This window comes from Petaurus breviceps, unplaced genomic scaffold, assembly GCF_028583685.1.
Source record: "Petaurus breviceps papuanus isolate PSGF00001 unplaced genomic scaffold, PetGlider_PUasm1.0 91133, whole genome shotgun sequence".
Classification (NCBI taxonomy): Eukaryota; Metazoa; Chordata; class Mammalia; order Diprotodontia; family Petauridae; genus Petaurus; species Petaurus breviceps.
In genome coordinates, this window is record NW_027187419.1 from 43967281 (window position 1) to 43984981 (window position 17701).

General features: G+C 41.3%; 1 protein-coding gene and 1 pseudogene across 1 annotated transcript in view; both read left to right on the plus strand.

Moving 5' to 3' along the window:
- Window positions 1-2799, plus strand: part of BARX2 (BARX homeobox 2) — an 80252-nt gene extending 77453 nt beyond the window's left edge. Inside the window, exon 4 of the mRNA XM_069079879.1 lies at window positions 1777-2799. Within this exon, the coding sequence (XP_068935980.1) occupies window positions 1777-2052 (276 nt within the window). The 3' untranslated portion in view covers window positions 2053-2799. The remainder of the gene's footprint in view (window positions 1-1776) is intronic.
- Window positions 2800-16335: 13536 nt separating this feature from the next.
- Window positions 16336-17037, plus strand: LOC138155121 (autophagy-related protein 101 pseudogene; annotated as a pseudogene).
- The last annotated feature ends 664 nt before the right edge of the window (window positions 17038-17701 follow it).

Here is a 17701-nt window from a genome sequence, read left to right on the forward strand (position 1 = left end):
CCTTCCTTCCTTCCTTCCTTCCTTCCTTCCTTCCTTCCTTCCTTCCTGCCTGCCTTCCTGCTTTCCTGCCTTCCTGCCTTCCTTCCACATTCTAGCCCAACCAAACTACTGTTTCCTACACTTGGCATGCCATCTCTCTTTCTCTCTGTTCCGTGTCTCTCCTCCATCTCTTAGGATCCGTATCTTTCTTCAAGGCTCAGCTCAGGTACTACCTCCTATGGGAAGCCCTCCTTTCCCCTTCACCCACAAAAAAACACAAAAAGTTTTCTTTCTCCTAAAATGATCTTTTCTTTTTTTAATCATTTGTTTACTTGCTATGTTCCCCTTACCCCCACCAGGAGAATGTAAACTCTCTGAGGACAAAGACTATTCCATTTTTATCTTCAGTTATTTGTTAGTTAGCAGGGTACTTTGTACATAGTAGTTGCTTAATACATTCTTATTAAATTGAACTTTTAGCACCGTGGTGACTGATCCTTGTGAGAGCTCATTAACCCCATTACAGCATCTTAATGACTATACTGTTTATCATTAATAACCCTAAGTTGTGGGCAGTTGTTGGCTCAAGATAATAATTAATTCAAATAATCCATTAACAACACCCTAATAGCATACCTCAGAAGGAAAGTAGTATGGACAGAGACTGGGAGTGGGGCTAACGGAAAGCAGCCAAAGATAATGTTATTGTCATAGGGCAGGACATTGTTCTTACAAGTTCCTAGTGAACACTCAGTTCAAATCAATTTAATTCAACATGACTAGCAATTGATTACCTATGAGATTTAGTAAGTATTTGCTATGTGCAAGGTCCTTTGCTAGGGGCTGCAGATAAAACCAAAAGGAATCTCAGCCCTCAAGGAGTTACAGTCTATATAACTCAAAGTGATAACTTCCCTGGGGTGTTTGGGGATATTGCCCCATTTTGAAGTGACTAGCCCTTAACAGAAACCTCTTCCCCCTTCCTACTGCCTTACGTTTTATGTATCCTATAACTATTTCTGGAACTCTGATTGTGGGGGTTATGTAAGAGACGTAAAATGGTCATTGAAGGAATTACAGTTTTGTTAATGGGTGAGCCAGGTGGGAAAGATAGGGTGTGGGTAGATACTAAAGTATGTGGTACAAACAGGAGGAGCCCTCAGAGTAAAGAGGAAGAAGAACTGGATTTGGGCTAGAGAAGTTGGGGGATCCTGTACAGGAGTGTGACTCCAATTTCATCTGGAAGCACACAGGATTGAGGACCCTTTTCATCATCTTGGTACTAACCACTGGGAAGGAGAGAGGTTGTTTCATGCGGCATTAAGGGTCCTTTATGATGTGCTCCTACCTACTTTTCACACTTTTTCCTATTATTCCCTTTCATTAACTCTACATTCCAGTCAATTTGGATTCCTAGTTGTTCTCCATACTTCACGGTGCAAATCCTATCTTGATATATCTCAGAAAGCCCATGTGTGGAAGGAACTCCCTCTTCATCTCTGAATCCTTGTCTCCCTAGGAGGCTTAATTCAGGCATCGTGATCCTACCCCTCCTCATACTCCCTTGTTAGTGCTATTGTCTTTTGTCTTCTGTGATTCCTTGAATTTTCTCACTCTGTGTTTGTGTACAAATTATAGTTAATCAGCAGAATGCAGCCAGTGTCAGGCAGGACTCCACTACACTATGTTGCCTGTCACTTGGCATGTAGTGTTTAATAACTGTTTGAACTGAATCTGTTGGATATCCTTTAAGTAGCTCTTTCCCTCATAATCCTTTCTCCCCATCTTCCTCCCCAGGTTCTTAAAGGTGGGCAGGAAGCTCCTACCAAACCCAAAGGGCGTCCCAAGAAGAACTCCATCCCCACCTCAGAAGAGATTGAGGCTGAAGAGAAAATGAACAGTCAAGCTCAGAAGGAAGAGGTCCTAGAGCCCACTCAGGAACACAAGAAGCTGGAACCTCCAGAGGAACCCAAGGCATCCGATCTCCCCACAGACACCCTTGAGCCCTCCAGTAACCAGTCCCAGGAGCTGCCACTGCCCTCTTCTGAAACCTCCTCATCAAGCAAAAATTGACCCTTTCTTGGGAGGGGAGGGAGTGACTGAGGGTTAGAGGAGATGAGGCAGGGGGAAGTAGGGAGAAAAGCTCACCAAAGAACTTATACCTGATGTGCCTGGGGAGGAGAGAAGGCAGGCAAATCCCTCCCTTCCTCCCAGAATGTTCTCACATCATCATCAGCATGCATGCACTTGAATGAAGACTTGTTTGTTTTAGGCCTTGCTCCTGTTGAAAGGGTGTGCTAGCCACAGGGCTACCCGACTTGCTAAGGAGGAGAGCTCCCTGGGGATCTCTCACTGACACCATGGTTGTCATGGTACTCTGGCTGGGTACAAGAAACCTATCTATGGTGTAGGCTGCATCCTGGAACAAAGAGGGAGGACACCATAGCTCTTTTCTCTATCAGCTCTGGGGCAACCACCAATCAAAACAGAGAGATATGGAGGAACTGGGGCAGCTGCCTTGGTGACCTAGCACTTATTTCTTATAGGTTTTAAAAGAAAACACTTAAAAATCTTTGAGGGAAGGGGGAAGGGCAGGGTGGGTCAGGGGTTAAGGGAGTTCTGAATTATTAGAGTTGTTTCTGAAGAAAGTTCCTGTTTGTTTGTTTGATGTGTGCCTTTGTACCAATTAAAGGGTGATAAGGTGACCCAAGAACATTTTTCCTATAGCCTTGCTCCAGGGGATGCCACCCCAATGGCTCCAGTTCAGATGTGTTAAGATAACTTTTATTTTTTAATTAAAAAATAAATCATTGAATAGGATTGTGTTTTTATTGTCTTGGGGGGGTGGGTGGGAGGGAAGGATTTGACAAGTAATTTCATACTTAGCCCTTCCCAAGATTGAAAAGAAACCTGAGAGGTAATTGTTTGATGGTAAATACAAGTCACTAGACATAAGCTTGTTCAGAATAGGGCCTGTGTTCCAGTGATCTTTTTATTCCCTGCCTCTAGTTCTGTGTAATGGTCTCAGAAATCTCATAGGAGGTGTTTAATATAAGTAGGTTTCACTGAATCAAATGTAGTGAGCCCTAGAGTGGGTGGGAGTCAGGAGGTGTGCAGTCTGGTTTTAGGAGGCCTGAATGTTTGTTCCCAAGCTCTGCAGTGGGTCAAATCCATTGGCAGTAGATTGCCAGCCCCCAGTCTAGTGGGAAGCAACACCATGATCCAGAAGATGTGTTCTGGGAACACACAATTGTGGAAAGTCATTTTTTCTCTTGAGGCATAGTCCCCCATTCTACTCAGTCCACTCTGGAAAGGCCTTTATCAATTTATGTAATATCAATTTATGTTTGTTCTATGCATCCTTGAATCTGACATTGTGTGGAATAGAAACAAACCACTGCCAGATCTTCAAAATCAGAGTCTGAGTCGGAAAGCAGAAAAGATCTTTATTCTTTCTCATGAGAAAGGGCACAGCCCTCATCACTCAAGGGGTGTCAGCCAGGGAGTGCAAATTGCAGAAGCTCAAGGGCTTCTATTCTAATCCTAACCCAGCCCACTCCCCTGTCTGTTCTCACTATTGGTTGGTGAGTAGGCTTACAATCTCAAGCTAATGGCAAAGCAACCTCAATCCTTCATTACTATAATTATTCATAAATTAGTATGCTATCAGAGGATGGTGTTTTCCAATCCTTCATTATGCATCAAGTTTGGAGACAGCCAATGAGAGTTACAGTTGACAATTGTTTATTACCACAATTATTCATTTGACTCTTCTACCCAATCAGAAGGAAACATCCTTCAATTCCTTACTTATGCATATCTACACACAAAAATTGGGGGTCAACTAATGAGAAGAAGGCTAGTGTTGTTTCCTTTAAGTTTCCTTACCTTGTTCTGGGGCCTGTGGAAACTTAACCCTTTGCTATAGCTCACAACATGTAGTATTCAACATTTATCCTCTTTGGGGGTTGCTGGTGAGGATGACTTTTATACCAGGGGAAAGAACCTGCATGTTCCTGAAGCCTATGTTCTTGTCCATGCCTCTAATATCCTAGCATCTGGTACCCTCTTTCTAGTTCTTGGCCCCCAATCCTTGTAATTAAGGCATCTTAAAATCATTTCAATGGAACAGTTAAACTCTCAGAAATCTTCATTCGTATTTGAAAAGTCCCTAGCTCTGGGGCTCTGTCCCCTTCTAATGAGTCCTGTGGCCTACCTGACCACTATCTTGCCCCAGCATCACTTTGTCAAATGGTAGAAAAGAAAGCATAGAATGTTAACTGAAGCTCATACAGTTGTTATTCTCAATGTGTGATCATTGTCTAATGACCAACTTAACAATAATAACAGAAACTAACACCCCTGGAGGAATAAACCCCAGCTTTCAAACCAACAGATATTTATTAATCAGTTACTATGTGCAAAGCCAGATGTTGTGATACAAAGGTAAAAATATATCAGTAAGATATTAAAAGGGCCTCATCTCCTCTCACCCTCATTAAAAGACTCTGTTTTATCGTGTAGGTCTTATTGAAAAACATGGATGAGAATTTCACAGGTTGAAAAGAATTGGAGGGGTTTCAATTTGCATTGATGGAATGAATGTTTGTACTAGTGAAATTCAGCTCTGTCAACCTGTCAATTAACCAATCAATAAACATCTATAAAATGCCTACTATGTGCCAGGCACCATGCTAAGTGCTAGAGATACAAAAAGAAGCAAAAGACAAATCATGCCTAAAAGGAACTCACAGTCTAATAGAGGAGTCATCATGCAAAAAATATATATACAAGGCAGGTTAAGTACAGGATAAATGGGGGGGGGGGCGCTATAACAGAGGGAAGTCACTAGAATTTAAGAAGGTGAAAGCTGGAGAGGAAGCAAGAGAGGCCTAGACTACTCGGGAGGTCTGCCTAGGGGCCTGGAAATAGAGATACATTTCCCTAACCTTGGTAATAGATAGGTACATAAATACATAGATATGATACATAAATGATTTATTAAGCACTTTCCACGTGCTTGATAAATTAAGGCAATGAGCTAAGTGCTGGTAATATAAATATAATCAACCAAGATAGTTCCTGCTCTCAAGGAGCTTACATTCTAATTTCAGTCAGCTGTTCAGTCATTTTTCAGTCATGTCTGACTTTTTGTGACCCCATTTGGGGTTTTCTTGACAAAGTTACTGGAGTGGTTTGTCATTTCCTTCTCCAGCTCATTTTACAGATGAGGAAAATGAGGCCAACAGGGTTAGGTGACTTGCCTAAGGTCACAGAACTAGTTAAATGTCTGAAGCCAGATTTGAACTCAGAAAGATGAGTCTTCCTGACTGTGGGCCTGGCACTCTGTGCACTATGGTGCCACTTAGATGGGGGAAGGTATTATAAAGGCAAACCATAAATGGGAGTGCATGGTATAGAGATGGCAAAAAAGTGGCATGGTAGCTTGTTGTTTCCGGGCAAGAAAAGGCAGGCAAAAGTTCCCTGCCAAAGCCTATGAAGCAAAAGAAGCCATGCTAATACAGAGTTGAATCCAGACTAGGACCAATTGGTATTAAAAGTTTGCATGGGGGGGGGGGGGGGAAGGCGGCCAGGTAGCACAGCGACTAAGAGCACCGGCTCCAGTGTCGGGATGACCTGGGGATCGAATCCGGGCTCAGATACTCAGCACCACACCCAGAAATAACTGGCCATGTAAACTTGAGCAAGTTACTTAACCCCGATTGCTTTAAAAAAAAAAAAAGTTTGCATGGGGATGGCTAGGTGGTATAGTGAATTGAGCACCTGCCCTGGAATCAGGAGGATCTGAGTTCAAATCCCACATCAGACACTTAACATAAAAACTAGCTGTGTGACCTTGGGCAAGTCACTTAACCCCAATTGCCCTGCCTTACCCCCTCCAAAAAAATGTTTGCATGGCTAATCTCCTCTCTTCTTGCACTGTTTTGTTGCAAGAGATGTCTCTTATAGACATAGAGCTAGATGGGACCTTAGACATCATCTAATCCTACTATTTCATGTTATGGATGAGGAAAATGTGACTCAGATAAGGGACTTGCCCAAAGTCATTCAGTTAGGAATTGAATCCAGTTTCTCTGACTCTGAATCTTTCTATGACACCATCCTGCTTCCACTGTTCCAAATTGTAGCTCCATCATGTCTCAAGCTCCATCCTGAAGACAGTAATATTATGAGACAGAATAATTTGTTATTTAGGACATTCAGTTGTATATGATTCCTCATGACCCTGCTTGGGGTTTTCTTTACAAAGATACTGAAATTGTTTGCCATTGTTTTCTCCAGATCATTTTACAGATAAGGAAACTGAGGCAAATAGTGGTAAATGACTTGCTTAGGGTCACAATTAATAAGTGTCTGATGTCAGATTTGAACTCAGATCCTCCTGACTCTAGGTCTGATTTTCTATCCATTGTATTACGTTGTATTATTGTAAGCACAATGCTTTGTTCACATTGATTGGATTCTCTCTGGAGGACCCGCAGAGTGATACAGAGAATTTTGCATGTGCGGTAAGTAGTAAGAACATTACTTCTGTTTAGAGAAATAAAAATAATTTTGCCCAAGGTCACACAGTTATGATGCAGAAGAGATGGAATTCAAACTTGGGTTTCTTGACTCCAAGTCCAACAGCCTTTAAACAGATTGTACCATCCAGCTAAGATTCAAAGACACAATTTCTCTCCAATCAGCTCAATCACCCTTCTTTTTTTTTTTTCCTCTCATCCATTTTTTTTGGAGGCAATCAGGGTTAAGTGATTTGTCCAGGGTCATACAACTATCAAGTGTTTGAGACTGGATTTGAACTCAAGTCCCACTAACTCCAGGGCTCAATCAGCTGGCCCCTCCTCCATTTTCTTTAGAATCACTGACTACTAGAATATACAAAACCAAAATACTTCCCTTCCTCTGGCTCCTAGGATGGGTCAATTCAGAGACTCATCAGATGTTTTCCTTTGGACTTACTAAAATTCTACTTCAAATTTTTCCAAAAAAGAATGGGAAACAGTAATGAGATATTCTGCTCAATAAACCATGCCAAAAGGCCTGGCTATAAGGATTTGTCTTGCTCAGCTTAATGGAAATTGCCTTATCCTGGCAGAATCACAGAATTTCAGAAGTAGAAGAGAATTCAGAGGTTACCTGGTCAGGAACTCTCTAAATAATATCCCACTGGCACATTCTTTTTAAGGATCTCAAAGCACTTTCTAATTCAGACATCTGACATTCTTTCCCTTGACCCATCCCTATATAATCTTAGGTCTATAATAGGCAAATTTAGGGAGAGGGAAGCTAAATGACTTGGATTGGCTCACCTAACATTAGGAACAGAGCTAAGAACTAAACCCAGATGCCAGTTGTCATCAGAGTCCCACTCTTCAGCACCCAGGGGCTGGTTGAGAACTGTGCTAAGCTTTTAGAAAGAGTTTGCTGGTTCTTTGCCGCTCCCATGTCAGCTTCCACCCTCACCCTAGGATTTAGAAGAGGTCCTCACTGTGCTGTGGGTGATGAGTCAGCCGGCAGGAGCAGTCCTGACAGGCTTCCTGGTCCCCTTAAATTCCTCTGCTGCCTTCCTTGGATTATGGTGTGCCAGGTTGTGTGTGGCTCCTGAGCCCCTTCTCTGACACATTGGTATGTAAAGAAATTCTAGGATATACCATAAACTCTGAAAGTGTTCTAGCAGGGTTGGGTAACGGTACCCTTGGCCTTGTTTATGGATGTTCTGTGTAAAGATTCATGGAGTTACAAGAAGAGGAGTAACTCAGAGACCCAGCTTGATTCAAACTATAAATGAAAAGTCAAGCTGTGTGTGTGTGATTAGGCCTCCAAGGAGATTGAACTGATACTGGTTTGTCTGAGACACTGGAAACTATGTTAGCATCACACCTTATCTTCCTTTCACAGGCAGTCCTAAAATTTTCCTGACCTCCTTGTGACCCTTCATCTCTAACCTCAGCCCAATCTTGACTCATAGTCCTGTGCTGGGTTGGACTGAAACTGGACTGGCCTTCAAGACAATGTGAGCTGTTAACCTCAAAAAGTTTAGTGATTTATCAGTTCATGTCTAAGGCTGTCTACATAGAAAAAAGTAAGATGGAGAGATAGTAACTATACAGTTAGTTTTATCTACATAGGTAAGTCAGGTCTGACACTCCAGACATGAAAGTGGTTTAGGGTAGGGAGAAGGATTTTTGTTCTAAATATGCAGTCTTATATGGGCCAATTCATCAAATGATTGGCACATTTCTTTTTTTAAAAAAGTTAATTAAGTTTTAGTTTTTAACATTCATTATAAGATTTTGAGTTCTAAATTTTCTTCCCTCCTTTCCCCCCTCCCCAAGATGGCATGCAATCTGATATAGGCTATATGTATGAATGTAATATACTTTCATATTAAACATATTTCCACATTAGTCGTGTTGTGAAAGAAGAATCAGAACAAAAAAGAAAAACCATGAGAAAGAAAAAATAAAAAAAAGAGAGAGAAAATAGTATTCTTCAATCTGCATTCAGACTCCACAGTTCTTTCTCTTGATGTGGATAACATTTTCCACCTTTAGTCTTTTGGAATTGTCTTAGATCATGAAAAGAGCTAAGTCTTTTAAAGCTGGTCATCACGCAATGTTGCTGTGTATAATGTATAATGTATACTGTGTATAATGTGCTCCTGGTTCTTCTCCCTTCACTCAACATCAGTTCATGTAAGTCTTTCCAGGTTTTTCTGAAACCTGTCTGCTCATCATTTCTTATAGAACAATAGTATTCGATTACATTCATATACCACAATTTGTTCAGCCATTCCCCAATTGATGGGTATCCCCTCAATTTCCAATTCTTTGTCACCACAAAAAGAACTGCTATAAGTATTTTTGCACATTCCCTCTATTAAAGTTGCCTCCTCCAGGAAGACTTACCTAACCAACCCTGTCTACTCTCTAATCTGCTAACAAAATTACTGACTCACCCCCATCCTTGGACATTCTAACAATGGTTCTTACATGCTTCCGGTGATGACATGTGCTATCTTGTCTCCTCCTTTAAACCATGTATTCCCTGTAGGAACAAAGGTTCTTTGTCTAATTTGTCCTCTTTCCTGAGAATCTAGCTACTTGCTAATCTGTACCCATTTCTGAGGTCCAACAGATGAGTAAGAAAAAGATGTGAATGGAATGGTTGCAAAGCTTCTTAAACCTTGAAACCCTTTGGAAATGTGAGTTTTTGCAGTTATTGCTATTTTACTAAGCCACTTTCAAAGAAAAAGCTTTGGCTTTTCTATGTCTCAGTTGTCTTATCTATACAATGGGTATAATGACAGCTCATTAGCAAAGAGCCTTGAGATCTCCCAATTTGAGAACCTTATATAAGTAGACTTTTTAGCTTATGACAGTTAAAGACACATTCTCTCTCAGCAGGCCTCAGAGCTGGCCATAGTTCTCTGGTCCAGCAAGGGAAATCAAAACAACCTAAATTCTCAATCTCTCACAACATGCCCATTATCAATTAGAAACAATGAGTTCCTGTTTTTCCTAGAACACTCAGGCAGAAAGGACCATGGGTAGGGCACACCAGTGGGTTCTCCTGGTAGATTACCTGGCCAAATGCATTGCCTGAACTTTCAGAGGGAGGAGCAGAAGGGTATTAAGTGAGAGGGCTTTGGATTTAGGGAGAGCTGCTTAAGCATCTAATGGGAAGAGCAAAAAATTCTCTCTGTCCAAATATTTGCCACAGCACCAAAGAAAATAGCTTTCTGGCTTTCTGGAGCAGAATAATTTGGGGCTTCTTAAGATCAGTGTTGTCGAAACCATTTATTTAGGACTAAAAGGGACCTCAGAAGTCATCCAAACCAAGGCCCGCATTTTACAGGTTAGGAAACTGAGACCCCCCCCAAAATGAAGTGATTTACCCAAGGTCAAATGGGCAATAAATAGCAAAGCAAAGAGTTAAACCCATATTTTCTAGATTCCAAATCCAACAGGTTTCACTGTACCACATTGTCTTAGGTCAAAGGTTGGGTAAAGGGAGAAGGGTCAATTGACACAGCCTTAAACACTGAGTAGTCTGAAGTAGCAGAGGGGCTATGGGACAAAGGGGGAGGAGGAAGATGATAACTGAAGCCTGGCCATTGCATGTGGGGCTCAGGAGCTCTCATGACAAGGCAGGAGGGAGAGCAGTGACCAGTGACTAGGGAACAATTGTTCCAGTTTGAAAATAGGGAAACCAGAAGCCAGAAGGCCTTGATCACAGACGCCTACGACCAGAATGGGGGAGACGATGGGAGAAGAACAATTCCCATATGTAGGAAAATTAATACATATTTTAAAGTTTTATGATATAGTAAGTTTTCCATATATTTGGATCATGTTCAGATATTTTCTGTCTGCTTCCCAAATCCTGAGCCATACCTGGCAAGAAAAAAAAAAAAGGTAGTTTCTAGCTGGTGAGTCTCTTGGAGGCAACTTCCAGAAGAAATGATGTGAAACCAGTCAAAGGCAGAGAAAGGGTCCTTTCCTGCCTAGATGTAATGGCAGAGTCCGCATACTTCAGGCCCAGCTCAACTCATGTTGAGTATGGAATCACTAGCTGTAGTGGATGCCTTGGCTGCCTTGCCTCTCCTGTGTTTGTAGTAGCAATAGCAGAATCAGACTTTCAACAAGGAAAATGTTGATATTAGATAGGGAAGGTAGAGGAAGAATAGTCCTGCTTTATATTTGACTAGACAATGCCATTGTAGAGGTGATAGGTAAAATAGCTAATTAGCAGCCTTGCTCTATGTTCCAATGAAGCTCAAGTATTAGCCTTCCGCTGACTTTACTAGTAATGATATGTTACTAGATTATATTCTAATCATTCTATGATTTTTTATTGTTTGGCATTCCCTTTTCTTTGTAGGAAAAAACCAGCTGTTCAATACCTGATTCTTATTTGTATATAGAGCATCTTTTTTTTTCTCCTTTTACTGGACAAAATGAATCCCATAAAGCACCAAATTATTTGAATTTGTAGTTTTCAAAATGATGATGTATATATAATATGGCTGGGGCAGCTAGGTGGTGCAAGGGATAGAATGCTTGAACACTTAGCATTTGTGTGACATGGGACAAGTCACTGAAACTTGTTTGCCTCAGTTTCCTTATCTGTAAAATAAACTGGAGAAGGAAATGACAAACCACTTCAGTGTCTTTGCCAAGAAAACCCCAAATGGGGTCACTCAGAGTTGGACATGACTGAAACGACTGAACAGCAACAACAACAAAATATGGTCCTTGGTTTCAGCCCAGTGGAAATACACAATGTGCAACCATTTTTGTGGAATTCATTACTGGAGCTAATTGGACCTTTGCTTTAATGATCAACTCTATCAACAATCTTTGAGAATCCTAGGTGGTATTAGAATGAAACACCAAGGAACCTAATTCTCCCAAAGAGAGCTCAGGTAAGCTCGGAACAATGCACTTGGTACATAAACAATGAACTTGATATGCAATCTGACATGGCTGAGTACAGAGGTCAGTACCTAACCCTTGTGAATCCTAGGAGCGACTGCCTTCTAGCCCCTCTGCTAGACTGGATTTTCCTAATCTTCTGCAGAGTTGGGCAGAACTCAAATAAACAAGCCTTCATTGAGCTTCTAACAAGTACCCAAAACTGTACTAGGTATTCTGTGTGTGTGTGTGTGTGTGTGCGTGTGTGTGTGTGTGTGTGTTTTTTTTTGGTGGGGAGGGAAAGGAGAGGTAGAAAAAATAGAATAATGCCTGTCCTCAAGTAGTGGTAGTCATAGTTGAAAATCTAGTTGGAGTTGGGATAGAAAGGAGGGAGGATGTTTACTACTTATGCTCAATCTTCAATGAGATGGGTCAGATTTATTTATTCATTTAATTTGTATTTATAAAAATATTCACTATATGGCAGACTTTGCTCTAGGCACTGGACAGTCCCTGCCCTCAAGGAATTTAATTTTTACTTGAAGTCAAGAAACTGAGCTCACCTGTCTAGGCCCCAAGGAAAGGGTTAAAGTCCAATCCCAGGCTTCTAGTGCACCTGGAATAGTGATTAACACTGGAACAAAAGGTGTTTGCTACATTCACCTGGATATACTAGCTAATCCCAGATTGTCACCCAAATCCTGGGTGGAGGGTGGTGTGGGACAGGTTAATATGCTTGTAATACAGTTCGTAATCTGGGTGCGGATCTGGAAGGAAAGGTGAATTGGCAATTAGTCTATTTCTGCCTCATTGACTTTCAGAGGCAGACCCTATTCATCTGGTTGAATTTGTCATCAGATGGAATGACATTCCTCATTCTCTCGCATGTTGTTTCTTTACTTTTCTTTCTTTCTTTCTTTTTTTGGTGGTCATTTGTTACTTCTTAAGACCTATTTCTCATTCTTGTTTTACTAAATGCTGTTGCTGGTGATCAGCTGAAATGGTCACTTTCTCTTAGAGATAGTCACATGGGAGAAAGAAGGCTTTACTTCAAGTTAGGAGACCTGTGTTTGAATCCCAAACACATCATTTACTATCTGTGTGACCTAGAGTAAATTACTTACCCTCTTTGGCTCTCAGTTTCCTTATCTGTAAAACGAGGGAATTGGACTAACTAGGGGGAACAGCTAGGTGGCATAGCACAGTGGAGTCAGGAAGCCTCATCTTCCTGAGTTCAAATCTGACAGAGTTCTTTCCTGAGTTCAAATCTGGGCAAGTCACCCTGGGTAAGTCACTTAACCTTGCTTGTCTCAGTTTCCTCATCTGTAAAATGAGCTGAAGAAGAAAATGGCAAACTATTCCAGTATCTTTGTCACAAAAACCCCAAATGGGGTCATGAAGAGTCAGACGTAATGAACAACAACTTCTTTATTAGCTGGAAACCCAAGGTCCATGACCCTATGTTACCATTCTCCTCTTTGCTCTTTCCTCTAAGCATATCACGCCAGCAATGGCTCAGAAGGCCAAAGGTGGAAGGATATTCAGGGGTGGAAGGCAGTTGGGAGGGGGAAGTGGTTATGAAAGGAAATTGGGTCTTTCATAATTTTCCTTCAGACCTATGAAGCAGAGCCATCTCCTGGCCTTGTCCTCTGAACTTTCTCCTCCCTCATTTGCTCTTTGCTTTTTCCGCACTGTTTATTTATGTTTCAGATTTATTAGGAACACAGTTAAGAGACCATTTAGAAAGTCGAACTGTCATCACTGGCTGCTTTATGAATAGGATCATTCACTGACAAAACCCTTTAAATGCTTTTTTAAAAGCAGGGGAAAGAGGCGGGGTGGCAGAGGGAGAGGAGGAGGAAATAGAGCCCCAGGTCAGCACCGAGGCCAAAAACAACCGAAACCCAAGCTATGGCCTCTCCTGTGGTGGAGGAATGTAACGAGGGCCCTTGGAGTTCCCTTTAATTTACTCCTGTTCGTCAAACTGCTTGTCATTTCTTCTGCAGGATTCTGGGGTCTAGAGTTCATTCCTTTGTCTTAGCTGCCTGAGAGCACAGCATTTAGGGACAGCCTAAGTTAGATGGCTAGCCACCTGCTGCTAAAGGCTGCCAAGAACCTTCAGGCAAGTCAACCTGAGTACTTCCTCACTGCTTTGGGTTCTTGGATCAACTTCCTTGTTCTGACTCCTTCCCTCTTCCCCCCTTTCCCCCAACTTCTCTCCTCCTTCAGGTGTCCTTTCGTCCCAAGCACCTGGCTGCTGCTGCTGCACTGGAATTACTTTGGTTAAGGTTTCAGTCTATCTAGATAATCAATAAATATTTATTAAAGCCCCTACTATGTATCAGATACTGTAATAAGCACTGGGGATACCAAAAGACAGTCCCTTCCCTCAAGGAGTCTAATGGGGGAGACAATATGCAAATAACTATATACAAAGCTTCGATCTTGGCAATGTTTCCAAATCAAGGTTGAATTTGCTTTTTTGAAGACTGAATTGTCTTGGAGTGATTTTAAGGGCTGATGATAGACCAAACAATAGAAACTTCTCTGACATCTCATAGCATCCCCCACTACATGAACCTCTTTCCCCTAGTCTTGTGAAGGCCACTAGCACTCTCATGAGTTCTTCCCTTTTTTCCCCACTCCATCCCCATCCAAAATGACTCTCCAGGAAGGTATCAGATAACCTAGTTCACATTTAAGTGTGAATGATTGTCACAGCCCAATACATTACCTCTTGCGGTAAAGGAGTATTAACTTTTTAGAAACCACTTAGAAATTAGATCAGTGGTTCAAGCCTTAGTCTACTGGACCAATTAAGTCTTAAAGATCATTTTAGCACCTTTTAAAGAAAAATTAGCCCAGTCTTCATGATATAGGGTTTGGGGATATTGTTCCTACCACAGTATTTGTGGTTATTTGATGGATTTGGTTTGGATAAGGCAATGCTTCTAGGGCTGGGCACATATCACAGATTTGGCCAATTCTTAGTAATTGACTGACTGGAGTCAAGGAAATTAGGGACTCTCCAAAAGAGAGAAAAGTAAGGCAATGTAAGAGGAGAAAACGGAGGATGTTATAGGCAAGTGAAATTGAAAGAGGATTAAAATTAAGAAGGGAGCAAAAGACCTGATTAAGGAATGGAGGTGGACAAAATGAGAGAGAGAACATATTCAAAAGAAGGATGGAGAGGCAGTGTGGCATGGTTGAGGGAGGGGCACTGGATAGAAGTCAAGGCATTTGAGTTTTAGTCCCCAAGTTGCCACTAACTAGAAATGTGACCCAAAGCAATTCATGTGACCTCTTTGAGTTTTCATCTAAACCAAAATGGACTGGATATTCAATTGTTTCAGTCCTATCTGACTCCTTGGGACCCCATTTGGGGTTTTCTTGGCCAAGATACTGAAGTGATTTGCCTTTTCCTTCTCCAGCTCATTTGACAGATTAGGAAACTGAAGCAAACACGGCAAAGTGACTTGCCCAGGGTCACATAGCTGGTAAGTGTCTGAAGCCAGATTTGAACTCAGGAAGATGTGTTTTCCCAACTCCTAGCCCAGAACTCTGTCTGCTGTGCTGCCTAGCTACCCTGATGTGAGGGTGGAGGGGCAGAATTTGTAATGTAGATTGGGTTATTAGGACAATAAAGAGAATAGAGATGAGCCTCTAGGTGCAATTACCCAAGAATAACAGAAGGGACCTGTTACAAATGATTTTTGCAAGCTTACCAAGGAATGTTTTATTATCTTCTTCTCCAGTGTAAAGCTTTCTCCTTTACTTATATAGGCATAGATCTAGTTTTAAAACAGAATATAAATAGAAATTAAATGGTGTAGCAGAGCTGATAAAAAATGAGAATCCAGGACTTTATTTTTAAATGATTCCAGATCACTATTCAGAGCCCATCTCTCTTGAGCTAATCTTTCCAGACCAGCAAATGTATTTGTATGATGGACATCTCCATGTGTAAACTAATTTTTTGACCTGGAGCATTTTTCAAACCTTGGAAATGCAATCTGACTGGGGTGAGCCCTTTACCTCCCACCCCCTGTGGCCTTTCAGAAAGGGCTTTTAAACCTGCCATCTTTCCAGAGTTAAACCAGAGTCTTCTCTAGTTGCCTTTGTATCCCCAGAGCCAAGCACAGAGTAGGCACTTAATAAATGTTAGTTGACTTGACTATTATAATGCTTTTTACGACTAGTTAATGAATTCTCAGTCCTTATAACTGAATTCTCCCATTAAGTCTACTTTCACTTTATAGAGGTGTGGGTTTGCACATATCAGGGCCATTTTAATTCCTCCTAGGTATTATTATAATTTGCATAAACTGTTCCTCTCAATCTGGGGCTACTCTACCTTTCTAGTCCTATTTTTGATTAAGCTCCCTTTCTGAACAGCCAAACTGGACTTATCCTCCCTTATATAGGGTGGACACTTTCCCAATTTTCCTGGAATACTCTCTCCATCCCTCATGAATCTTTTTCCTATTTCACATTATTTTTTTGTTGAGAGGTATTTTTAAAAATATTTTTATTTTTTAATGAAAATTACTTCTCTCCTTTGCACTTTCACCCTATTAAAAAAAGAAAAAGAAAACCTGCGCAACAAATATGTGTAGTCAAATAAAACATATTTCCACCTTTGCACTGTGCCCTTTTCTGCATCTTGAGTCTATCCTCTTCTCTGTCAGGATGTCCTTTTTGTGGTTGTTCTTCAGTTATCTCAGTTGTGTCTGACTCTTTGTGACCCCATTTAGGTTTTTCTTGGCAAAGATACTGGAGAGATTAACTTCAATATTAACTAGTTGTTTGCTCAGTTCATTTTCAGTCATGTCAGACTCTTCAGGACCCCATTTGGGATTTTCTTGGCAGAGATATTGGAGTGGCTTGTCGTTTTCTTCTCCAGCTCATTTTATAGATGAGAAAACTAAGGCAAACAGGGCTAAGTAACTTGCTCAGGATCACACAGCTAGTAAGAGCTAGACAGGTGGAAGGTACTCAGGAAGTCCTATTTGCTGTGCTATACACGCTGATCCTATACTGCAAGACTAGCAAATTCTATTACAAGAAGGGCACTTACTCCACTGGAACTTTTGACATTCAAGGCTTCAACTATGAATTCAATGACTTCATTCAAATATGTCTCTCCTCAATGGAACTGGACTGGGTCCTACAAAAGTTGGTTGAGTTCAAGGATGGCTTTTACAACTTGAGTGTGATGGCCTAGGACAGAAGTCCTTGGAGTTCTACCAAAAGAAGAAACCACAATGACCATTTTCCAGCAAGTGTATCCCATGGTTGGCCTAGATGGTCATCATGGCTTCTTTTGGTAGAACTACACAGACATCTGCTCATGTCCATTTGGTGGCCTTGACCACAGAGTAAGAAAGGCAAATTAGCTAGAGAAGGTGGGAGAAAAGCTGTGTGAGAAGGCCATCATCATAGTGGAGGAATACCAGCCCAAGATATACACATAGTGGGAAGCAGATAATGTGTTTGACACAAGCCTTGGTATGTGTAACCCTACCTCTATAAAGTGTCCTTCCAGATCACAGATTGCCTGATCATCTCTGTGACTGTCACCATGAAATGGCTCATTAAGGACAGTCTGGTCCCTTAAGTTCAAAGACGCAGACTATGCAAGGGGATTGGATGGGGAACTAACTTCTGATAGCCCTTTGAATGGCTCTGTGGGCATTAGATGTGGGGAACTGCATTTTTTTCACTACCTTGGAAGGGCACATAAATGAGAAAGGTGTGTGTAGTAAGGAGCCTGTCCCTAGATGATATTTAGAAGGGGCTGTGACACAAATCAAGGATTATGCTACCTGGGCCAGAATTAAGATCAGGTCTTCTGACCAAGTTTTTGAAAATCAACCTGTTATCCTCAAGCTTTCTTCCCTTCCCAACCAATCTCTTGAATTAAAGCCCCATCTCTCTCTTTTTTTTTTGCTGACAGTTAAGGCCCCCTTTACCACCTTCAAATTGTGCTGAAGATTAATAAGTCCTCACTTGGGATATTATTATTGACTGTTCAGCCTCTACCCCCTTTCCCTTCTGCAAAGAAGATGCACTAAGGATAATGAATAAAAATTGGAAATGTGAGTTTGGGGGTTATCTACCCTCAGATCCTCCCAAAGAAAGTTACTTGTTAATTCATTATATACTTAAAAGGAAAACTAAACTGTATTTAGGAACTGTGGTTTCATGAACAAACTTTTCTATTCTGCCTTGTAGATGCAACGTTCATTTTACTTGGTGTTTGTCAAGATTGTCATCATCAA